General features: G+C 47.0%; 1 protein-coding gene across 5 annotated transcripts in view; it reads right to left on the bottom strand.

Annotated features, from left to right (window-relative positions):
• cdc14ab (cell division cycle 14Ab) overlaps window positions 1-19,190 on the bottom strand; it is a 185,429-nt gene that overhangs the window by 17,210 nt on the left and 149,029 nt on the right. For all 5 annotated transcript variants that reach the window (XM_047050087.1, XM_047050086.1, XM_047050084.1 and 2 more), the window contains exons 10-12: window positions 18,855-18,993; window positions 12,632-12,797; window positions 12,334-12,434 (exon numbers count right to left, since the gene is read on the bottom strand). In XM_047050087.1, the coding sequence (XP_046906043.1) occupies window positions 12,334-12,434; window positions 12,632-12,797; window positions 18,855-18,993 (406 nt within the window). The remainder of the gene's footprint in view (window positions 1-12,333; window positions 12,435-12,631; window positions 12,798-18,854; window positions 18,994-19,190) is intronic.

The following is a 19,190-nucleotide window of genomic DNA, read 5'->3' as shown; positions in this document are numbered from 1 at the left end:
GCAGACCGGCACGCCATGAGCACCAGCGGCAGATGCTCATCCTAGTCTCGCTGATGCTCTGATGTCAGTATGGCCAGCTGCTGACCCAGTGTGCGGTAAAGCCTCTCCACGAGCCCGTCCCTTTGAGGCCGTAACGGGGTGGTGCGTGTCTTCTGTATGCCCAGGCGGCTGCACATAGCAGCGAACACCTGGGACTCAACATTTCTCCCCTGGTCGCTGTGCAGTGTGTCAGGCATCCCAAACAGGCTGAGTATGCCTCCCAGCAGGGCATCTGCCACCGTCTCTGCTTCCTGGTTTGGGAGGGCATAAGCCTCTGGCCACTTAGTGAAATAGTCAATAACAGAGAGGATGTAGACATTACCCTTGTGTGTGCGGGGAAGCGGGCCCATCACATCTACAGCCACTCTCTCCATGGGCGCCCCCACTAGATGCTGCTGCAGCGGGGCATGTGACCGACCTGTTGGGCCTTTCCGTCCGTCCGTCCGTCATCTGCCGCTTGTCCGGGGATTGGGTCGCGGGGGCAGCGACCCAAGCAGGGAGGCCCAGACTTCCCTCCCCCCGGCCACTTCCACCAGCTCTTCCTGGGGGACCCCGAGGCGTTCCCAGGCCACCCGGAGATGGCACTCCACCCTTTTCCGGTCGATTACCATGGCCTCAGATTTGGAGGTGCTGATTCGCATCCCATGGGCCTTTCCGTGCAGTGCATAAGTCGCACCGTCTGCAGAAGTCTTCTACGTCCTGCCGAAAATGGCCCCAATAGAGTCGCCCCTTGTCGGAGGCGGTGGAGCGTTTTGGTCACACCAAAGTGGCCTGACCCTGAGGCTCCGTGCATGCCCTGCAGTACAGCTGTTCTCAGGCCCTTGGGGACCACCAGCTGCCAACGTTCCTCCCCTGTAGCAGGCTCTTTCCATGCCCTCTGCAGCACCCCGTCGATCAGGCGCAGCGAGTCAAATTTTGACCACAGTCCCTTGGTGGCCTGTGAGAGTCTTGCCACCTCTTCCCATGGCGGCCTCTGCTGTGACTCCACCCACTGATGCACAGGGAGTAGGTCGGGGTCGAGTTCCTGCTGTTGCCTCCATTCCCCCACGCTCACCATCTGCAGCTCTCGGCAGTCAACCACTTCAGCCTGCCGCACTGACTTCTGTTGCTGCTCCTCCTCACACAGCTCATGCTCCCGACTCTCCCTCCGTTCACAGTGGTGGCATCCGTCTGCAGCACACGGGCGACGGGAGAGGGCATCTGCATTGCTGTGTTGAGCTCCTGCCCGGTGCACCACTGTAAAGTTATAGGCCTGGAGCTCCTCCAACCACCTGGCGACCTGCCCCTCCGGCTCCCTGAATGACATCAGCCACTGCAGAGCTGAATGATCGGTTCTCACAGTGAAGGGCAGACCGCACAGGTAATATTTAAAATGGCGCACGGAGAGCACCACTGCCAGGAGCTCTCGCCGGGTCACGCAGTAGCGCTTCTCAGCCTTGTTGAACACCCGTCTGAAATACACCACCACGCCACCACCCACCTGAGACAGCACTCCTCCAGCACCCACCCCGCTGGCATCATTGTCCAACATAAATGGGAGAGAGGGGTCAGCTTGAGCCAGCACAGGGGCATCGCTGAGGGCCCGGCGCAGCTGGTCGAACGCCCCCTGACATGCATCTGTCCAGATAAACTCTCTGTCTTTATGCAACAACTGGAACAGAGGGGCAGCGATGCACGAAAAACCCCGTACGAACCTCCGGTAGTATGAGGTGAGGCCCAATAAACTTTTCAAGTCCTTTTGATTGGACGGAACGGGCCAGTCTACCACTGCCTGCACTTTGTCTTGCACAGTGCTAATTCCCTCCCGCCCCACTCTGTATCCCAGAAAAGTCACCTGCCGCTGCATAAAATGGCACTTATCCGGGTGGAGTTTCAGCCCTGCTTCCCGGATCCTCTCCAGCACGCGCCGTGATGACAACAGGGCGGCATCGAAAGAGGGTCCATGTGCCAAGATGTCGTCCAGATAAACCAGGCACTCCTGGCGTGGGATGCCAGTCAACACCTGATCCATCAGTCTGGCAAAGGAAGCAGGGGCGTTGCACGATCCAAAACTGAGGACCTTAAACTGCCAGAGCCCACGTCCAGTGCAAAAGGCAGTCTTTGGTCGGGCAGATGGGGCGAGAGGCATCTGGTAATAGCCAGAGCGAAGGTCCAGGGAGGAAAACCAGGCAGAGCCTGAGACTAAGTCCAGAGACTCATCCACACGGGGTAGTGGATATGAGTCTTTCTTAGTTACCCCATTCAGTGGCCTGTAGTCAGAGCAGAGGCGCCACTCACCGTTCTTTTTGGGGACCATGACCACTGCAGATGCCCAGGGGCTCGATGATGCCTGCCTGCAGCATGTTCCCGACAGCTTTGTCACACGCCTCTTGTCGTGCCAGTGGAAGCCGGCGAGGACGGCACTTTATTGGACGGGCGTCCCTGGTGTCAATCTCATGCTCCACCAGCTGTGTTTGCCCAACGTCATCCTCCCTCAGTGCGAAGCTGTCTTTAAACTCCACTAACAGCCGCCACAACAGCTCCTGCTGTTGTGAGTCCAGGTCACCACAGTTCTCCATCCAGATTTCGTGATGGCAGAACGCGTTGTCTCCTCCTCCGTCTGGGGCAGCAGGGCCGGAGACGAGCAGCCCATGCTGTTGGGGGCTGGCACTGCCAGCAGGGGTGGAGGGGAGTTGGCTGCTGTCACCTCTGTCTTCAGCTGAGAGGGAGGCGACTGAACTGCAAGGCTGTGGGCGTGGAGGGGTGGTGTTAGGGGAACACGCACCCTGATGTCGTGATGGGGTTTTGGGGAAACGTGGGTGTGGCCTGCGGCTCTGCTGTGCCAACTTCTCGTGCCGGCAAAGTAATGGGTGCAGCAACTGGTGATGTCACGGCCGACAACGCAATGACCGGCCTGTCCTGAAACCTGAGCGTGCCTCTGCCCAGGTCCAGCTGACAGCCCGTGGCCTTCAAGAAATCCAGTCCTAGTATGCATGGGTCCTGCACGCTTGCCACCCACACTGGGTGGCGGACAGCTTTTCCCCCCACAGTCAGTGTCATTTCTCCCCTGCCTTTCATGGGTGCCAACCCGCCCGTGACTGTGCGCAGCTGCACAGTGGTGGGCTCTAACTGAGTCCAGCCTGGCACCACATCAGGTCTTACCAGCGTCACTGTGGACCCCGTGTCCACCAGAGCAGAGCAGGGAACCCCTTCTATGGTCACTGGGACGTGACAAAAGTCCCCAACACAAGTCCGCCCCACCACTACCACAGGCTCCGTGGGGATGTTGTCATCTGCTTCTGGGGGGAGTGGGCCCTGACTCCCCCGTCCGTGCTTTCGGGCCCTTCCTGCAGGCGACGAAGAGGATGGGGCTGGGGTCCGCACAGCCTCCCCTATGCGGACCCCGCGTCGTTTCCCGGACCCTTGGGTGCTTTAAGGCACTGCGTGAGGAGATGACCAGGCTGGCCACACCCCCAACACATCACCCCCTAGGTGATGTGTGTTGGGTACGGGTTGACTGGATAGACATAGCCCGTATTAGTTCCGTCAGCTCAGATGCCCATGCTGGTTTTTCCAGGCCAGAGTTGGTGCCCACTGCCACTCTTGTTAAGGGCATGCTCTCACTGTGGCTACCTCCAGCTGGCGCACCCCACATCAACTCCATCTCCACTGCCAACTCCAACGCAGCCTGCAGAGATCGAGGGTGCTCCAGCTGCACGTGCACACGCAGCTCAGTGGGAGACAAAGCTCTGACAAACTGGTCTCTTGCCAGCTCGCTCTGCACATCAGGTCGCATGTGTGCGTATGCCCGCCGGGTGAGGCTCTCAATGTCATTTACTAATGCCCGCAGGGGCTCCCCTGGGAGTCTGTACCTGTTGCTGAGTTCATTTTTCAGCAGGCCAGGCTGCACACATTGTCCAAAGCGCCTCTTTAATGCAGCCACCAAAGCCCCATAATCATGCCTGTCCTCTGGGCTAACCAACAGAAGGCATTTTAATGCATCGTCTGTGAGGCACATTCCAAGCTGCAAGGCTTTCTCTCTTTCCGTCCACTCCCCCGCGTGAGCCAGCAACTCAAACTGTGCATGGAAGGCCTCCCAATCTGACTTACCCCCGTACTTGGGTGTTTTCACTGAGGACCATGCACTACGGGCGGCGCCATGATTGACGTTGTTACAGTCACAGTCCGCCCCTCCCCCTCTCTGCGGATGCTCTGCGCGGGACTTTGATCTTGCACCTGCAGCCATGCCAGCCTCCGAAGCCATCCTCGCAGCCGAATCCCGTGTCTGAGATCTTGCCTGTTCCATCCTTTGAAACTCCTCAGACCATCGGTCTGGACCACTGTCTCCCTCATCCTTAACTTTCACGCCAGAAAAGTCCTCCTTACGAGAAGCCATGTCCCCCACAATAAACGTAGCCGCTAGCTAAACTGATAATTATCTACCAAAAATAAATAAACGAAAACGAACTTGTCTCCCGAGCTCACTCACTTTAGTTAAAGTTTCTAACACCAATTGTAGCGATCTCAGTCACTACGAAGAGAGGTTTTTCTTGAATGATCACTTTATTACTTCTCAACAATGCACGTAAATCACTGCTACTAAACCGTGGGCACGAAGAGACTCATCAACCAGAAACACATTCACTTTTTCAGGTGTCCCCGCCCCCCGTAGTGCCTAGCAACCCCCACATGAGCTTCCGCTGCTGACAGAGAGCAAGGACACAGGCACACATACATCACAATAAACATGAACTTGAACAAATCAACACATACAAGACATTACAATATAATGAAAAAAATTCAAAATAAACCTTTTATTGATATTATATAAATAAATAAAATGTGGCTATTTGTGGCACAAACAACAATCGGCTACAGTTCACAGTTGATTCAGGGCTTAACGTCAACAACAGTTATTTCGTTGAGTTCGTTCGTTATTCCGTATTGACAGCAGATGGAGGAGTGCAGGTAGGGGCAATGGATAAGTTTTTAAAGAGAATGCATCCACCTCCACAGGAACAGACATCGGAATTGAAATCAGCAAAGAGAAAAAAGAGGCATAACGACTCTCCAGTAGGTAACGTGCCCCCCACCAGTATGACTGGTCTGCAGGGAGACGTTGGCTAATGTAGCCATGGTGCCTAGCAAATTGGCAAGGCACCTGGGGCCTCATGTATAAACGTTGCGTACGCACAAAAAGCTTGCGTATGATGGTTTTCACGCACACTTTGTGATGTATAAAGATTTACTTGACGTGAGAATGTGCGGGCCGTCACGGAAATTTTTGAGCAGACGTGAGAATGTGCGGACCGTATGCAGTCTTGTCTGGCTCTGTAACATGGCGAATTCTAACTGAAAAGTACCGAGACTCACCAAACAATACAAAATAAAGTTTCCACTAGTACGTTTGACGTTGACTATTCAAAAAACATAAAAATAAACGTTTGATCATTAATGTGGATGATCATATCAAAATGCCAACACGGGAAATGCTATATAGCCTTCTGTTTATACCGCCACCACTTAATAACTTCTGTCAAACGAACGACAAAATGATGCTGTTACATGCGCCACCACTCGTTTCTTCATTTAAAGTTTTATATTGGACCATTTCTTCTTAATTTCTGCCATGGTCCGGTTCTCTGAATCCACAGCTTTGATGGCCCTATAATAATAATGATAATTTTATTTGTAATGCACTTTACATTTAGCTAAATATCAAAGTGCTGTCTTTTGTCACTAATACCTGATGACAGACCGCCAAACAGGACACATTTTCTCGCCTCCACCTCTGTTGTCAGAACCTCGATCTCACAGTAACCGTATTTCTTCAAATAAACGCTGCAGCGTTTAACGTTCATTTTTGGTGCTGCGTTTCTTCAAGGGCGGCGTTTATTCGAATAAATACGGTAATTCAGACAACGAAATGACCTCAGGAGCGCATTTATAGTCCATCTGCATATTAATTGATGGGAGGAGGCAAGGCGGGGTCAGTGGCTCGTTCACGTGCGGTCAATCTCACGTAGATTGTGATTTATAAAGGAAAGGTGCGCAGGACCTGGCGTACGACCATCTTCTGGTATGAAAGCTGCGCAGTCCTTTATACATGAGGCCCCAGGGGTCTCATTTATAAAACTGTGCGTAGGATTTTTACTAAAAGTGTACGTACGCTCAATAGCTGAAAATTGCGTACGCACACAAAAATTCAGATTTATAAAACCTTGGGTACGCACACCTGTTCGCAATGTTCCCTTTATAAATCACAGATTACCCACAAGTGTGCGTACATGAATCAGCATTGTACCCCGCCCTGAACAAGCCCATTTTTAAACATAAATAGTCAATGCAAAGCACCTCATGAATGCTAATCTAGTATTTCATCATGACCCTGGCATGCGATTGTTCTTTACGGTGAATCATAGCGCATGACATCTTCTCAGACACTGTTAGCCTATTGGTGGAGCCTGAAAATGTGGTGGCCCAATTTAAAAAAACTCGAGTGGCGTCAACTGTGCAACGGCGAGTCGAGATACAATTTGAAAACAAAAGCATTTTGTTATGAACATTAATCTATTAAAGTCTGAACTGATAACGAGGACGTGGAGTAGTGATTGTGCGGTAGCTTAACGACTGTATTTCGAGTTTTGGACATATGATGATATATGCACAGTATTAAAGAAATACATTTGGTTATACCTACACTGTGTTAGGCAGTTATCTAAAGATAGGATTTGTGATGTTATCCTGTATTCCATGCAGTCGGGGAATCTCCCCCTTCTGTACTCCCATAGTGTAAAATCTGATGGTGAGACTACATACGGTCATCTGCGTCGCCAATTCCAACTGTTTTCAAAATGTGCGTAGGCCTACGGGAGGGTCAGAGTTTGCGTGGAGGACCGCACATTCTACCGTCAAGTTTGTTTTTTATAAATCACAACCTTTGCGTGGAAAGTGGCGTACGCAAGCTTTATTAATGAGACCCCTGAGCCCTATTTAAGATATTTTGCCGATTAGAGCATGAATATGCTGCACAGTGTTGCGGCATCTTGTTTATTCTGCTGCTATGCAACTGGGATTTGGACCTTTCCAAGATGGCGGCTGCATTTCTCGCGCCCAGCAGCCAATGCGGCGTCTACTCTTTATTATGTCTATGGTCCCACCGCTCAAGACCGCCCAGTCCCAACACAACCTCTTCTCCTGCCTGGTGGTGGAATCAACTCCCCACCTCCATCAGAGACACTGACTGTCTCTCCACCTTCAAGAAAAGGCTCAAGATGCACATGTTCCAGGAGTACAATGGTACTTAGGAATGGTTTGCTGGACCCAATGCTAGTTTCCTCAAGGATCACAATGACTGTTGCTTAGAGACTTGTTACTCTTGTTGGTTAGTGGTAACTGATTTAAACTGTTGTACTCGCTGCAAAATATTGTATTTTATTTTATCTTATTTTTTTATTGTTGCTTGCTTTTCTACAGGTACACTTGCACTTATAGCGATTCATGTTATTTAATTGTAACTTGCTTAACTACATGCTCTTATGGTTCTTGCATTTGGCACTTTTTTTTGTTGTTCACAATATGTGCTTCATGTTTTGGCTACCCGCAATGTTTTTGGGGCTATCTCGTTGTTTATGATCATTGACCTGTGCACTTTTGTAAAGCTCTCTCTTGGAAGTCGCTTTGGATAAAAGCGTTTGCTAAATGAATGAATGTAAATATAGTGATTTAGTGTTGGCACTGGTTGCATATTACATTTACATTTAGTCATTTAGCAGACACTCTTATCCAGAGCGTCGTAGTACAGGGACATTCCCCCCGAGGCAAGTAGGGTGAAGTGCCTTGCCGAAGGACACGTCATTTGGCACGGCGGGGAATCGATCCGGCAACCTTCTGATTACTAGCCCAACTCCCTCACCGCTCAGCCATCTGACTCCCATGTGACACACTCTGGTCAAAAGGGGTGGTTGTCAGCCAATTGCTTCTAGTTTTTTACCGATTGTGAAAGTGCAGATTGTGAGCATTCAAATGATGTGCCATACATTGAAATCAGAAAAACGTGTATCTGAATGTTGATAAACCTGGATAGCTCAAGCCCAAATATTTGGCTTCCAAGATTCTAGACCTTTTCACACCTTTAAGAGAGGTGTGATTGTTGTGTTAATCATTAGAACCTCGAGCGCCGGATATTTCACAGCAGTGAAGAAAAGAAATTATTCGAGAGGGCGTTCCATCTATGTGTAGGCCCTTCCCATGTGTCCGTAATCGTGAAGTACGGAGTACCATATAACGGCCTTTAGGGGTGCTCAGCCCCCATTGAGAATGTGACATGAATACAGTGCCTTGCACAAGTGCTAAACCCCTTTGCTAATAACAGGCATGTAAACAGGTCAGGGGTGAAAAAGGTGAGAAGGATATGGTGAACCCACGACCCTCTAGGGGGGTCCGGGGTCATACTCCCCCGGGAGAAAATGTATTAAATTTTAAAGTTAAACGCATGAATCTGGTGCACTTTGAGAGCAAAATGTAAAGGCTACATCTATGTAGAATCTGTGCTCTTGTAAACAATGTAATGTTCTTTTAACCATAAAGACATTTTTTGTATAGCATTGGTTCCAGAGCCAGTTGTAAAGTTGGGAAGCACGGGTAAAATGCTGTGTTGGCCACGGCCACAAATCACGTACGTTACCCATTTTCAATTCAATTCAATCTTTATTAAACCAACATCGCAGACTGACGTCTGAATTGCGTAGTTCTGACATTTCTCTGAAGTGCTTAATACTCATCTCCATTATAAAAGTCCTAAGCACTTAACACTCGTATGAATCACTAAAAGTTCACAAATATTCAAAAATCCATCATTAATACGATTAAGAGACATTCATAAACATTAACAAGCACATCACGTACAATTGTACAATATAGGAAAGACATAACTGATAAAAGAAGCTGGGAAATGGTAATGTAATGATTAACTAGTATTCAACAGTTCGGCGAGGTACGGTATAGTTGAGTTTTTGTATCATGCAGTCCGACAAAATTGAGACAGACAAATTCAAGTTTGTCTGCATTCTGCGTTTGTCTACCAGATATGTTCTGTCTTAGTGGGGGTAGCCATTCACGGAACTCTGAGTTCAGTAGGGATTCCGCAAATGTCCTACACAGTGCACAGCGTCGGTCGGCCAGGGAGTTAAGGTTCAAGGTGGTAAGGGAGTAATTAGGGAGTCAGGTGGCTGAGTCGCCAGTTCAATTCCTGGCCGAGCCAAATGACGTTGTGTCCTTGGGGAAGGCACTTCACCCTACTTGCCTCGGGGCGAATGTCCCTGTACTTACTTTAAGTCGCTCTGGATAAGAGCGTCTGCTAAATGACTAAATGTAAGTGCAGTGCTATAGTCGGAATACTGTGGCCCAAGGATTTTCACAATGTTGTCCTCTTGCTGGTCAAATTTCGAATTAATTTGTTTGGTCATGCCGAGAATTCTGATGCATACCACAATTTCAAAGGATTGTCCACTGATGGTTTGTGGTTCCGAAGGGGGAGGGACTCTAGCAAAGCAGACACAGAGTACTTTGCATTTCTTCAGGTTTAAAGCCATGTTGTGGTCGCTGACCCAGGTGTTCAGGTTGTCAAGAGTGGGTTGGAGTGTACATGGCTGATGTAACAACCGGGTTTCTGCAATATTCATGTCGTCCACGTACTTCCAACGGTTGGCGAAGTCGCGTAGCGCTCCATCAATCAATGCTGTGAAGATTTTGGTTGCAAAAAGGTGAGGAGTTTGCATGCCTGTAACTGAATCTCTAATTTCACTGGATAACAATTAATACATTTATGTATTATGCAAAATATTGAATGAATGAAAAAACTAAGGATGTCCCTTTCTTCATTAACTTTTTAATTATTATTATTTTTAGGGGTGCTGAGATTAAATTTAGGGGTGCCTTTAGAACCCTAAAGGGCTCTAAAATCGCCACTGCCTAAACTACTTGTTTTGAGCAGGTGTTGTCAGTGAACAGGCTGTAAAACTGTTGGTTAAGTTACAGACACTCATGAACAACTGATGCTAATTATCTGGGAAACATTAAACATTTTCTAAGTTGTCATTGTTTGTGTCAAACTAGTTTTGAATTAGTTGTAACATTAAAACAGGAGATCATGACTTACTCTGTGCTCAAAGTGATGCTCGAGCTCCAGTGGTTTGCTCTGTAGGTGAACAAAACTTTCGGAAGACGTAGCAGAATCACGTGAACAATTCCAGGATATGCTTTTTTTCCATTGGTTGTTGCGTTAAATCTTACCCAGATACAATAGTGGTATTTTCTGATTAGCTATTGTGTAGACCTTTTACATTTTTTGATTGGGTGATAAGTGGCAGGCTCGACTAAGAACTCCAGGGGAGACGCGCTTGATTCCTGCCGGTTCCATAGTGAGAGAGGCGAAAAATTTCGGTTGGGCGCTGCGGCACATTAAATATAAATAGTTTTCTCCGTGTGAGAAATACAATGTGTGGCGGGAGTGCGTGACAAAAGACCGAAATGAGTGACTGTCACGCTCAATGCTCAATAGCCCTGTAATAGTTTGCGCGGATGGCGAGAATATCACCGCGCTCTCCTTTGTCTTGTCCGCCATCATACCGTTAGAAAATCACGGTTTTGGTGATCAACCTTTATGCAAATGAGGAGCAATTTTCGCTAGCGATGGCCAATCGGAGTTTTTTCTTGTTTCTCGTAACGTAGCAACCATGGTGAACATTTCTAGGTTTCAAGGTAGAGGAGAAACTTATCGTTTGTGTGGCTGCTTACCCAGTCCTGTATGATACATAGCTGTATTCGTACAGAGATGTTAATTAAAAAAACGATGCATGGCGTAAGGATGCCGAAGTTGTTGGTGCTTGTACTTTCAAATTCAGTCTAGACACATTACATAACTTCGTTCTGTGGTAACTAGCTAGTTAGCCCGGCTGGAACTTCCTATCGTATCGACAGATTAGTAGCAGAGACTGAGTAATAGAATATAACATGTTTTTTTTTGTTGTACACATGTCAACGTGTAGGCCTATGTCTATTAAACAGTTTTGTATACAAGTTGTATTTTGATCGATGTTGCGAGTACGTAAACCCAAGTCTGCTCACTTGTCATGGCCAACTACAACAGTGACTTTAAAGAACTACATTCTACATTCATCTGTTTGAAACGCCCCTGAGCGTGGTGAACTGTGGGAAGGCGAGCGATGGCAAGCGATTCGCGTCGCTGCAGTGTAAACGCACCGTTACGACGAATGGGGCCCAGGTGCGATGGTAGGTAAAAACAAGGGACTCAAGGCAAAGGTTTTAAAAGTGGCTGCTCATGTTAAATTGACGCTATGCATCATTACCCATGAGTCTCTTGCTAGCAGAGCACTTGACAGTGAGCTTAAAAGTGCAATCAAAATTGTAAATCACCAAATCACATCCAGTAAACACTAGACTGCTAGCCACCCTTTGCGCTGCTGTTTCATACCGAAGTTCGGTGGTTATCTCGCGGGAAGGCACTCAGCAGGCTTTACGAACTACATGAGGAAGTGGACTCGTTGAAATAATCTAAATCTGAATTTGCGCACCACTTGATCGATCCAGATTGGTTGTCAAAACTTGCTTATTTTGCCTGTATATTTGAAAGGCTTAACATGCTTAATCTAGGTTACAAAATCTAAACACAAACTTCCTGACAATTAAAAAGAAAATTGATGCATTTGTGAAAAAGCTGGAAAGATGGGCTGAGTGAGTTGAACAAGGTAATGTGGAGATGTTTCCTGAGGTTGATGAACATCTGGAGGAGAGTGAACTGAGTCTCAGCAACCTGAAAACACTGTGGTCATCTCCACAGCCCTTTTGGAACAATTCCTTAAGTAACTCCCCACAAAACTGGAAGATGCTTTGCTGGAACTGTCCAGTGATCGAACATTAAAAACTTTATTTTCCAGTTCTAGACTGCCTGAATTTTGGATCACAGTAGCAGAAGAATACAGAGAGTTATCCGGTGTGGCAATGGATGTACTGCTTCCATTTGGATGTACATATTTGTGTGAGCAGACTTTTTCCACTGTTACATACATGAAAAATAAATACAGATCACGTCTTGATGTTGAATAACCTTATCCACCATCAGGCCACAGATTGAGCTATTGTGCACCGAAAAACAAGTGCCCCCATCCCACTGAAAAGTAAACCTGAATTGATATACAGTACATTTTTGTTTCTTGTTTGCATTAAATACACTTAAAATTGTCTAAAGAAACCCATGGGATATGGACTGTTAAACAATCCATACGAAACTCCTACCTTATGGCTCTTGTAGTAGGAGACCGTGGTTGCCGTCGACCCTTTAACACACGCAATTTATCTCCTTGGGTCATGCATAACCCATTCTCGCCATAGTCATTCTGTGGAAAGATCATATACTATGGTCTTCATCAATATAAGACAGTACATGGTAAACCATTTTTTCAACTATCTATTTCCGCCAGGAAGTTTATTTTCTAGTGCACAGACAGTTGATGACTATATTTTATTTTGGCAAAATGTTATCTGCTAGGTAAAACAATAATCTAGACCTGTAGAGAGTGTGTTTGGAACCCACCTCTGGAAGGTGGTCAGTGCTTGGGGACTTGCAGATGCTGGTGTTTGGTGGGCTGAGAGTTAAATCATCCATACTGGAAATCAGGTGAGACACTCCCTTCTCCAGTAACCCATGTTTCTGTTGCGACCGTCGAGCATCCCCCTGCATCCACATAGCAGCTTGCTTTCTGTCAAATAGAAACAAGGTGTTTGTACGCAGCAAAATTGTGGTTGGCCCAACCAAATCCAAGTTTTTTTTTAAAGTTGGCAGCCCTGCAGTGAAGAGAACAATTATAGTGTTAATTAACTGAACCCTTTAACTATATCTAGATTGTTTGCTAATGAAGCAGTCAAAATACCTATGAAGCAGAAATACAGAGGCTGTCAGGATGGTCACAGGTAAAATATTGTAGTAGTTTAGTCAAATAGTGTGAGCACAATGTGGCAGTAATGTTTCACAGTTTGCATTCAGCAACCCGTATTTATTTTAACCCTCATCATGCCGGTCCGGTCTTTTCAACAATACAGACCATATAGAACATTAGTTAATACTAAGTAGCTACATTTGTAAATGTTATTGTTGATTTCTATGGGAATTGTGTAAGGGAACTGGGATGATAATGGCAGAACTCTGACTGGCAAGGTTTAGGCAGAATTTACGTTTTTGTGGTGAAAGGTGCAGCTAACAGTAGCTAACTATAGCCACAGTCTGAAACGTCAGGACTTCACAATGTCACACGACACATGCATTCGTAAGAATGCCTGTGCAATAAATACTAGCTAGTATGTTCACTGCGTTCAGTGATCAAGTCAAGTCAGTTTATTTATAGAGCACATTTTAAAACAGTCAATGTCAACCAAAGTGCTGTACAAAGTCATCAGGTAAGGCAAAACAACAATAAGTATGAAAAAAACACAAAAACAACTATTACAATAAGCAAAAGTGACCTAAACTGACTCGAAAGCCAAAGAATAAAAATATGTTTTAAGATGAGACTTGATCGTCTCGGTGATGGGGGGGATGACCCGATAAAAATCGGCAGTTTATTCCACAGAGTAGGGGTCACAACAGAAAAGGCACAATCACCTTTTGTTTTCATCAGAGTCTGTGGAATGGCTAAAGGGAACTGATTTGATGATCTAAGGCAGTGGTTCTCAACCCTGGTCCTCAAGTACCCCCTGTCCTGCATGTTTTAGATGTTTCCCTGCTCCAACACACCTGATTCAAATGGATGGGTCATTATCTAATTATGCAGAAGCCTGCTAACATGGACTTGTCCCTACCTTTGTGAGGCATGTTCCTGCCATCAAATTAAAAATCAGTTTTTTCCTTAAAATTTTACATTTCATCAGTTTAAACATTAGATATGTTTTTTATCTTATTTTACACAACATCACACATTTTTGGGAATTGGGGTTGTAATTTAAGGTTTCACCAAGCCTCCACATAAGTAACTTCCTATCTAAATTACCTATTGCTTCCTGAATTGAAGGCTCTAAATTCCCCCCCGGAGGTTTTGATGACACTTGTCAGAATTAAATTATAACTACTAGCTAGATACTTTGCCTACTGAGCATTTCATTCGCCAATGGGAGAATATCTGCCACACATACATGTTTAGCATTTTGTGGATGACAAAATGTAATGTCATGTTAATTACTGACTGTGTGGGTAGCCACACGATGAGTAATCCACAATTGTATTTTCATCATCACTAAATGCATGAAAACAAAACAATAGAGCCATCAAGAGGGTTGATTTGTCTGAGCTGGGATACTAACTGACTACTACATAAATTCCATGCACCAAACACATGTAAAAGTGTGTGGAGTAAACCATCTCTTGGATCTTAACAGAACAACAAACATACAGTACAAGCTTGGCTGCAAATTTGCTTTAGATTGTCATGGATGAGACAAAAGTTTTGATTTTGTAATAATCGGTTAAATTCTAATGTTCTAATATAAGGCAATCATATTATTAAATCGCCAAATAGTTTGCTAGCAAGAGATAACCAACAGCTATGGATCCTGGTATTCTAACTAATGTAACGGACCTTAATATGTTCTACGGGAAAGAGGGTGTTTTTTCCCCTCGGGAGTAGATGTGGGGCTGGGGTAAGCGTCGGCAGCAGAGCCAAAGAAAAATGAAAGTTTTTTTTTTTATCTAACTCAAATCAATCAATTTTTTTTTATTTAAGTTTCTATGTTCATTTTTGATAAAGATATTGAGGAAATACTTGAAAATGTGTGTTTTTGTTGATTTATTGGCTATGGGTTTATCAATAATCAACTTTATCACCAAACCAAAGCTTGGACAACTTTTTCAGATAGTAGTAGAAGAATGTGAAACAGGTCTAAAGGTTCTATGTTAATTTTTGACAAAGATATTGAGGAAATACTGAAATATTGGTGTTTTTATTGAATTATTGGCTATGGATTAATCAATCATCAACTTTAATCACCAAACCAAAGCTTGGACAACTTGGTCTGCTAGTATTAAAAAGAATTTGCAACAAGTTAGAAGGTTCTATGTACATTTTTGACAAAGATATTGAGGAAATACTGAAATATTTGTGTTTTTATTGACTATGGATTAATCAATGATCATCTTTATCACCAAACCAAAGCTTGGACAACTTGGTCAGATAGTAATCGAAGAATGTGAAACAGGTCTGAAGGTTCTATGTTCATTTTTGACAAAGATATTGAGGAAATGCTGAAATATTTGTGTATGATTTTATTTATTGGCTATGGGTTAATCACTAATGAACTATCACCAAACCAAAGGTTGGACAACTTGGTCAGCTAGTATTCAAGAATGTGAAACAGGTCTGAAGCTTCTTAGGTCATTTTTGACAAAGATATTGAGGAAATACTCGAAAATGTGTGTTTTTCTTGATTTATTGGCTATGGCCCTGGTTATTCAATAACCGTCTTTATCACCAAACCAAAGCTTGGACAACTTTTTCAGATAGTAGTAGAAGAATGTGAACGGGCACAGCCCGAAGAGACAACGTGGGACCCTCCTCCAGTGAGCTCACCATGGGGTCATGGGGGTCGGGTGCAGTGTGAGACGGGCGGCGGCCGAAGGCGGGGGCCTTGGCGGTCCGATCCTCGGCTGCAGAAGCTAGCTCCAGGGACATGGAATGTCACCACGCTGGCGGGAAAGGAGCCTGACCTGGTGCGCGAGGTAGAGAGATTCCGGCTAGATATAGTCGGCCTCGCCTCGACGCACAGCATAGGCTCTGGAACCAGTCCCCTTGAGAGGGGCTGGACTCTCTGCCCTTGGTGAGAGGCGTCGAGCTGGGGTGGGAATACTTGTTTCCCCTCGGTTCGGCGCCTGTACATTGGTACATTTTTGGAGTGTCGGGGGGGGGGGGGGGGGGGGTGGGTGCTGGAAAGGCTCCTCCCGGAGATTCCCTCGTCCTCCTGGGGGACTTCAATGCTCATGTGGGCAATGACAGTGAGACCTGGAGGGGCGTGATTGGGAGGAACATTGAGTCCGGCTGACCGGAGCTGCGGCCGCAAGGCGGTCGGTGCATGTCGCGGCGATAACCCTCGAACCCGGTGGTGGACTCCGGAGGTGAGGGATGCCGTCAAGCTGAAGAAGGAGGCCTATCGGACTTTATTGGCTGGTAGGACTCCAGAGGCAGCTGATGTGTACCGGCAGGCCAAGTGGAACGCGGCTTTGGCGGTCGCAGAGGCAAAAAACCCGAGCATCAGAGGAGTTCGGCGAGGCCATGGAGAATGACTTCCGAACGGCTTCAAAAAGGTTTTGGACCACTATCCGGCGACTCAGGAGGGGGAAGCAGTGCTCTGTCAACACTTTATACGGTGGGGATGGTGCTCTGCTGACCTCGACGGGGGACGTCCTGGATCGGTGGAAGGAATTCTTCGAAGACCTCCTTCGTCCACCAACACGCTTTCCGACATGGAGGCAGAGTCTGGGGACATCAGGGGGGGCCCTTCTATCTCTGGGGCTGAGGTCGCCGAGGTGGTTGAAAAGCTTCGCGGCGGCAGGGCCCCTGGGGTGGATAAGGTCCGCCCGGTGTTCCTTAAGGCTCTGGATGTTGTAGGGCTGTCTTGGTTGACACGACTCTGCAACATCGCGTGGACATGGGGGACAGTGCCTCTGGACTGGCAGACCGGGGTGGTGGTTCCCCTCTTTAAAAAAGGGGACCAGAGGGTATGCTCCAACTTTAGGGGATCACACTCCTCAGCCTCCCTGGGAAAGTCTATTCAGGGGTCCTGGAGAGGAGGGTCCGTCGGATTGTCAAACCTCAGATTCAGGAGGAGCAATGTGGTTTTCTTCCTGGCCGTGGAACAGTGGACCAGCTTTATACCCTCCGCGGAGTCCTGGAGGGTACATGGGAGTTCGCCCAACCAGTCTACACATGTTTTGTGGATTTGGAAAAGGCGTTCGACCGTGTCCCTCGGGGGCTCATGTGGGGGGTGCTCCGAGAGTACGGGGTACCGGATTCCCTGATCGGGGCTGTCCGGTCCCTGTACGACCGGTGCCAGAGTTTGGTCCTTGTTTCCGGTGAGGGTTGGACTCCGCCAGGGCTGCCCTATGTCACCGATTCTGTTCATTACCTATATGGACAGAATTTCTAGGCGCAGCCAGGGTGTTGAGGGGGTCCGGTTTGGTGACCTCAGGATCGGGTCGCTGCTTTTTTGCGGATGATGTGGTCCTGTTGGCTTCATCGGGCCGTGACCTTCAGCTCTCACTGGAGAGGTTCGCAACCGAATGTGAAGCGGCTGGGATGCGAATCAGCACCTCCAAATCTGAGGCCATGGTTATCGACCGGAAAAGGGTGGAGTTCCATTTCTGTGTTGGGGAAGAGATCTTGACCCAAGCGGAGGAGTTCAAGTATCTCGGGGTCTTGTTCACAAGTGAGGGAAGAATGGAGCGCAAGATTGACAGGCGGATCGGTGCGGTGTCCGCAGTGATGCGTTCTACGTTCCTACCCTCACATATGGTCACGAACTATGGGTAGTGACCGAAAGAATGAGATCGCGAATACAAGCGGCCGAAGTGAGCTTTCTCTGCAGGGTGTCCAGGCTCTCCCTTAGAGATAGGGTGAGAAGCTCGGTCATCCGGGAGGGGCTCAGAGTAGAACCGCTGCTCCTCCGCGTCGAGAGGAGCCAGCTGAGGTGGCTCGGGCATCTGACCAGGATGCCTCCTGGACGCCTCCCTGGTGAGGTGTTCTGGGCACGTCCCCCGGGGAAGAGGCCCAGGGGAAGGCCCAGGACACGCTTGAGGGACTATGTCTCTCGGCTGGCCTGGGAACGCCTAGGGGTCCCACAGGAAGAGCTGGTGGAAGTGGCCGGGGAGAGGGAAGTCTGGGCCTCCCTGCTTAGGTTGCTGCCCCCACGACCCGACCCCCGGATAAGCGGCAGATGACGACGACGAGAATGTGAAACAAGATTGAAGTTTATGTGGTCATTTTTGACAAAGATATTGATGAAATACTGGAAAATGTGTGTTTTTATAGATTTATTGGCTATGGGTTAATCAATCAACAACATTATCACCAAACCAAAGGTTGGACAAATTGGTCAGTCAGTAGTACAAGAATGTGCAACAACTTTGAAGTTTGTATGGTCGATTTTTACAAAGATATTGAAGAAACATTCGGACTGTCTACTCTTTTACCCCGGTACCTAAATATGACGCAGAGCCTGAACAGAGTTACAAATATGAATGTCTGTTGAATCTTGAATATGAAACTGATTTCACCTCGGTGAGAACAAGTGAGTGGCAAGAGATTCAAGGTTGATTTCACTTTTATCGGTAAATGTGGATGCGGAGCTCTAACCATACGTTGCCCATTATCAACCAGTCAATCACTGGGGAATCCCCAAAAAAAAGAAACATATTCCTGAAAGCATTAACAGACTTTTTCATAAATTCAACATGTAACCATTTTGGCTGAAGTCAGAAGGAGCTTGGGGGGGCACGGCAGAAATCTGGGGGGGGGCGCAGCCCACCCCAGCCCCCACTCTGGACCCGGCCCTGGCACAGAATATGCTCCAGGGGCATTTCATAATTAAATAGTCAGTTTTTGACAAATTTTGTTTCAATAGTACATTTCTCTTGTGTGGCTCCCAATACCACTACTAATAATTATAAAAAACTTAATAGAAGTAACATCCGCGCATAAAAGTGTTGCAAAAACCAAAGACCAAATTTGGCCCTTTTGGAAATGTAATTGGGGAACCCTGCTCTACGGAGTACTTACTCTTCTAGAAAGTGCTGCTGTGGCCCAATAACGGAGCCTGGACGGCAGATTCTGATCCAGCCAATGGCCTCCGCAGCCATGAAACGATAGTGCTTCATCAGGTAACAGCCAATCAGAGTTCCTGTTCGTCCAAGGCCCGCTGATCATGTTGGAGGGAGCAGCAGAGAAAGAAAGAAAACACTCAAAACAGGTTACAAAAAACGTAATACATTTCAGAATGGAACAGAGAACATGGGAGACAGGATAAAATAAGGAAGTTATGAGAGCAAAAATAATTAAATATGAAAAAGACATGTAGAAGTTAACTATATGCATCATTACAATTAATTACATACT

The sequence above is a fragment of the Hypomesus transpacificus genome, unplaced genomic scaffold, assembly GCF_021917145.1.
Source record: "Hypomesus transpacificus isolate Combined female unplaced genomic scaffold, fHypTra1 scaffold_100, whole genome shotgun sequence".
NCBI lineage: Eukaryota > Metazoa > Chordata > Actinopteri > Osmeriformes > Osmeridae > Hypomesus > Hypomesus transpacificus.
The sequence above is the reverse complement of the archived record's forward strand: the minus strand, read 5'-3'. Positions and strand labels throughout refer to the sequence as shown.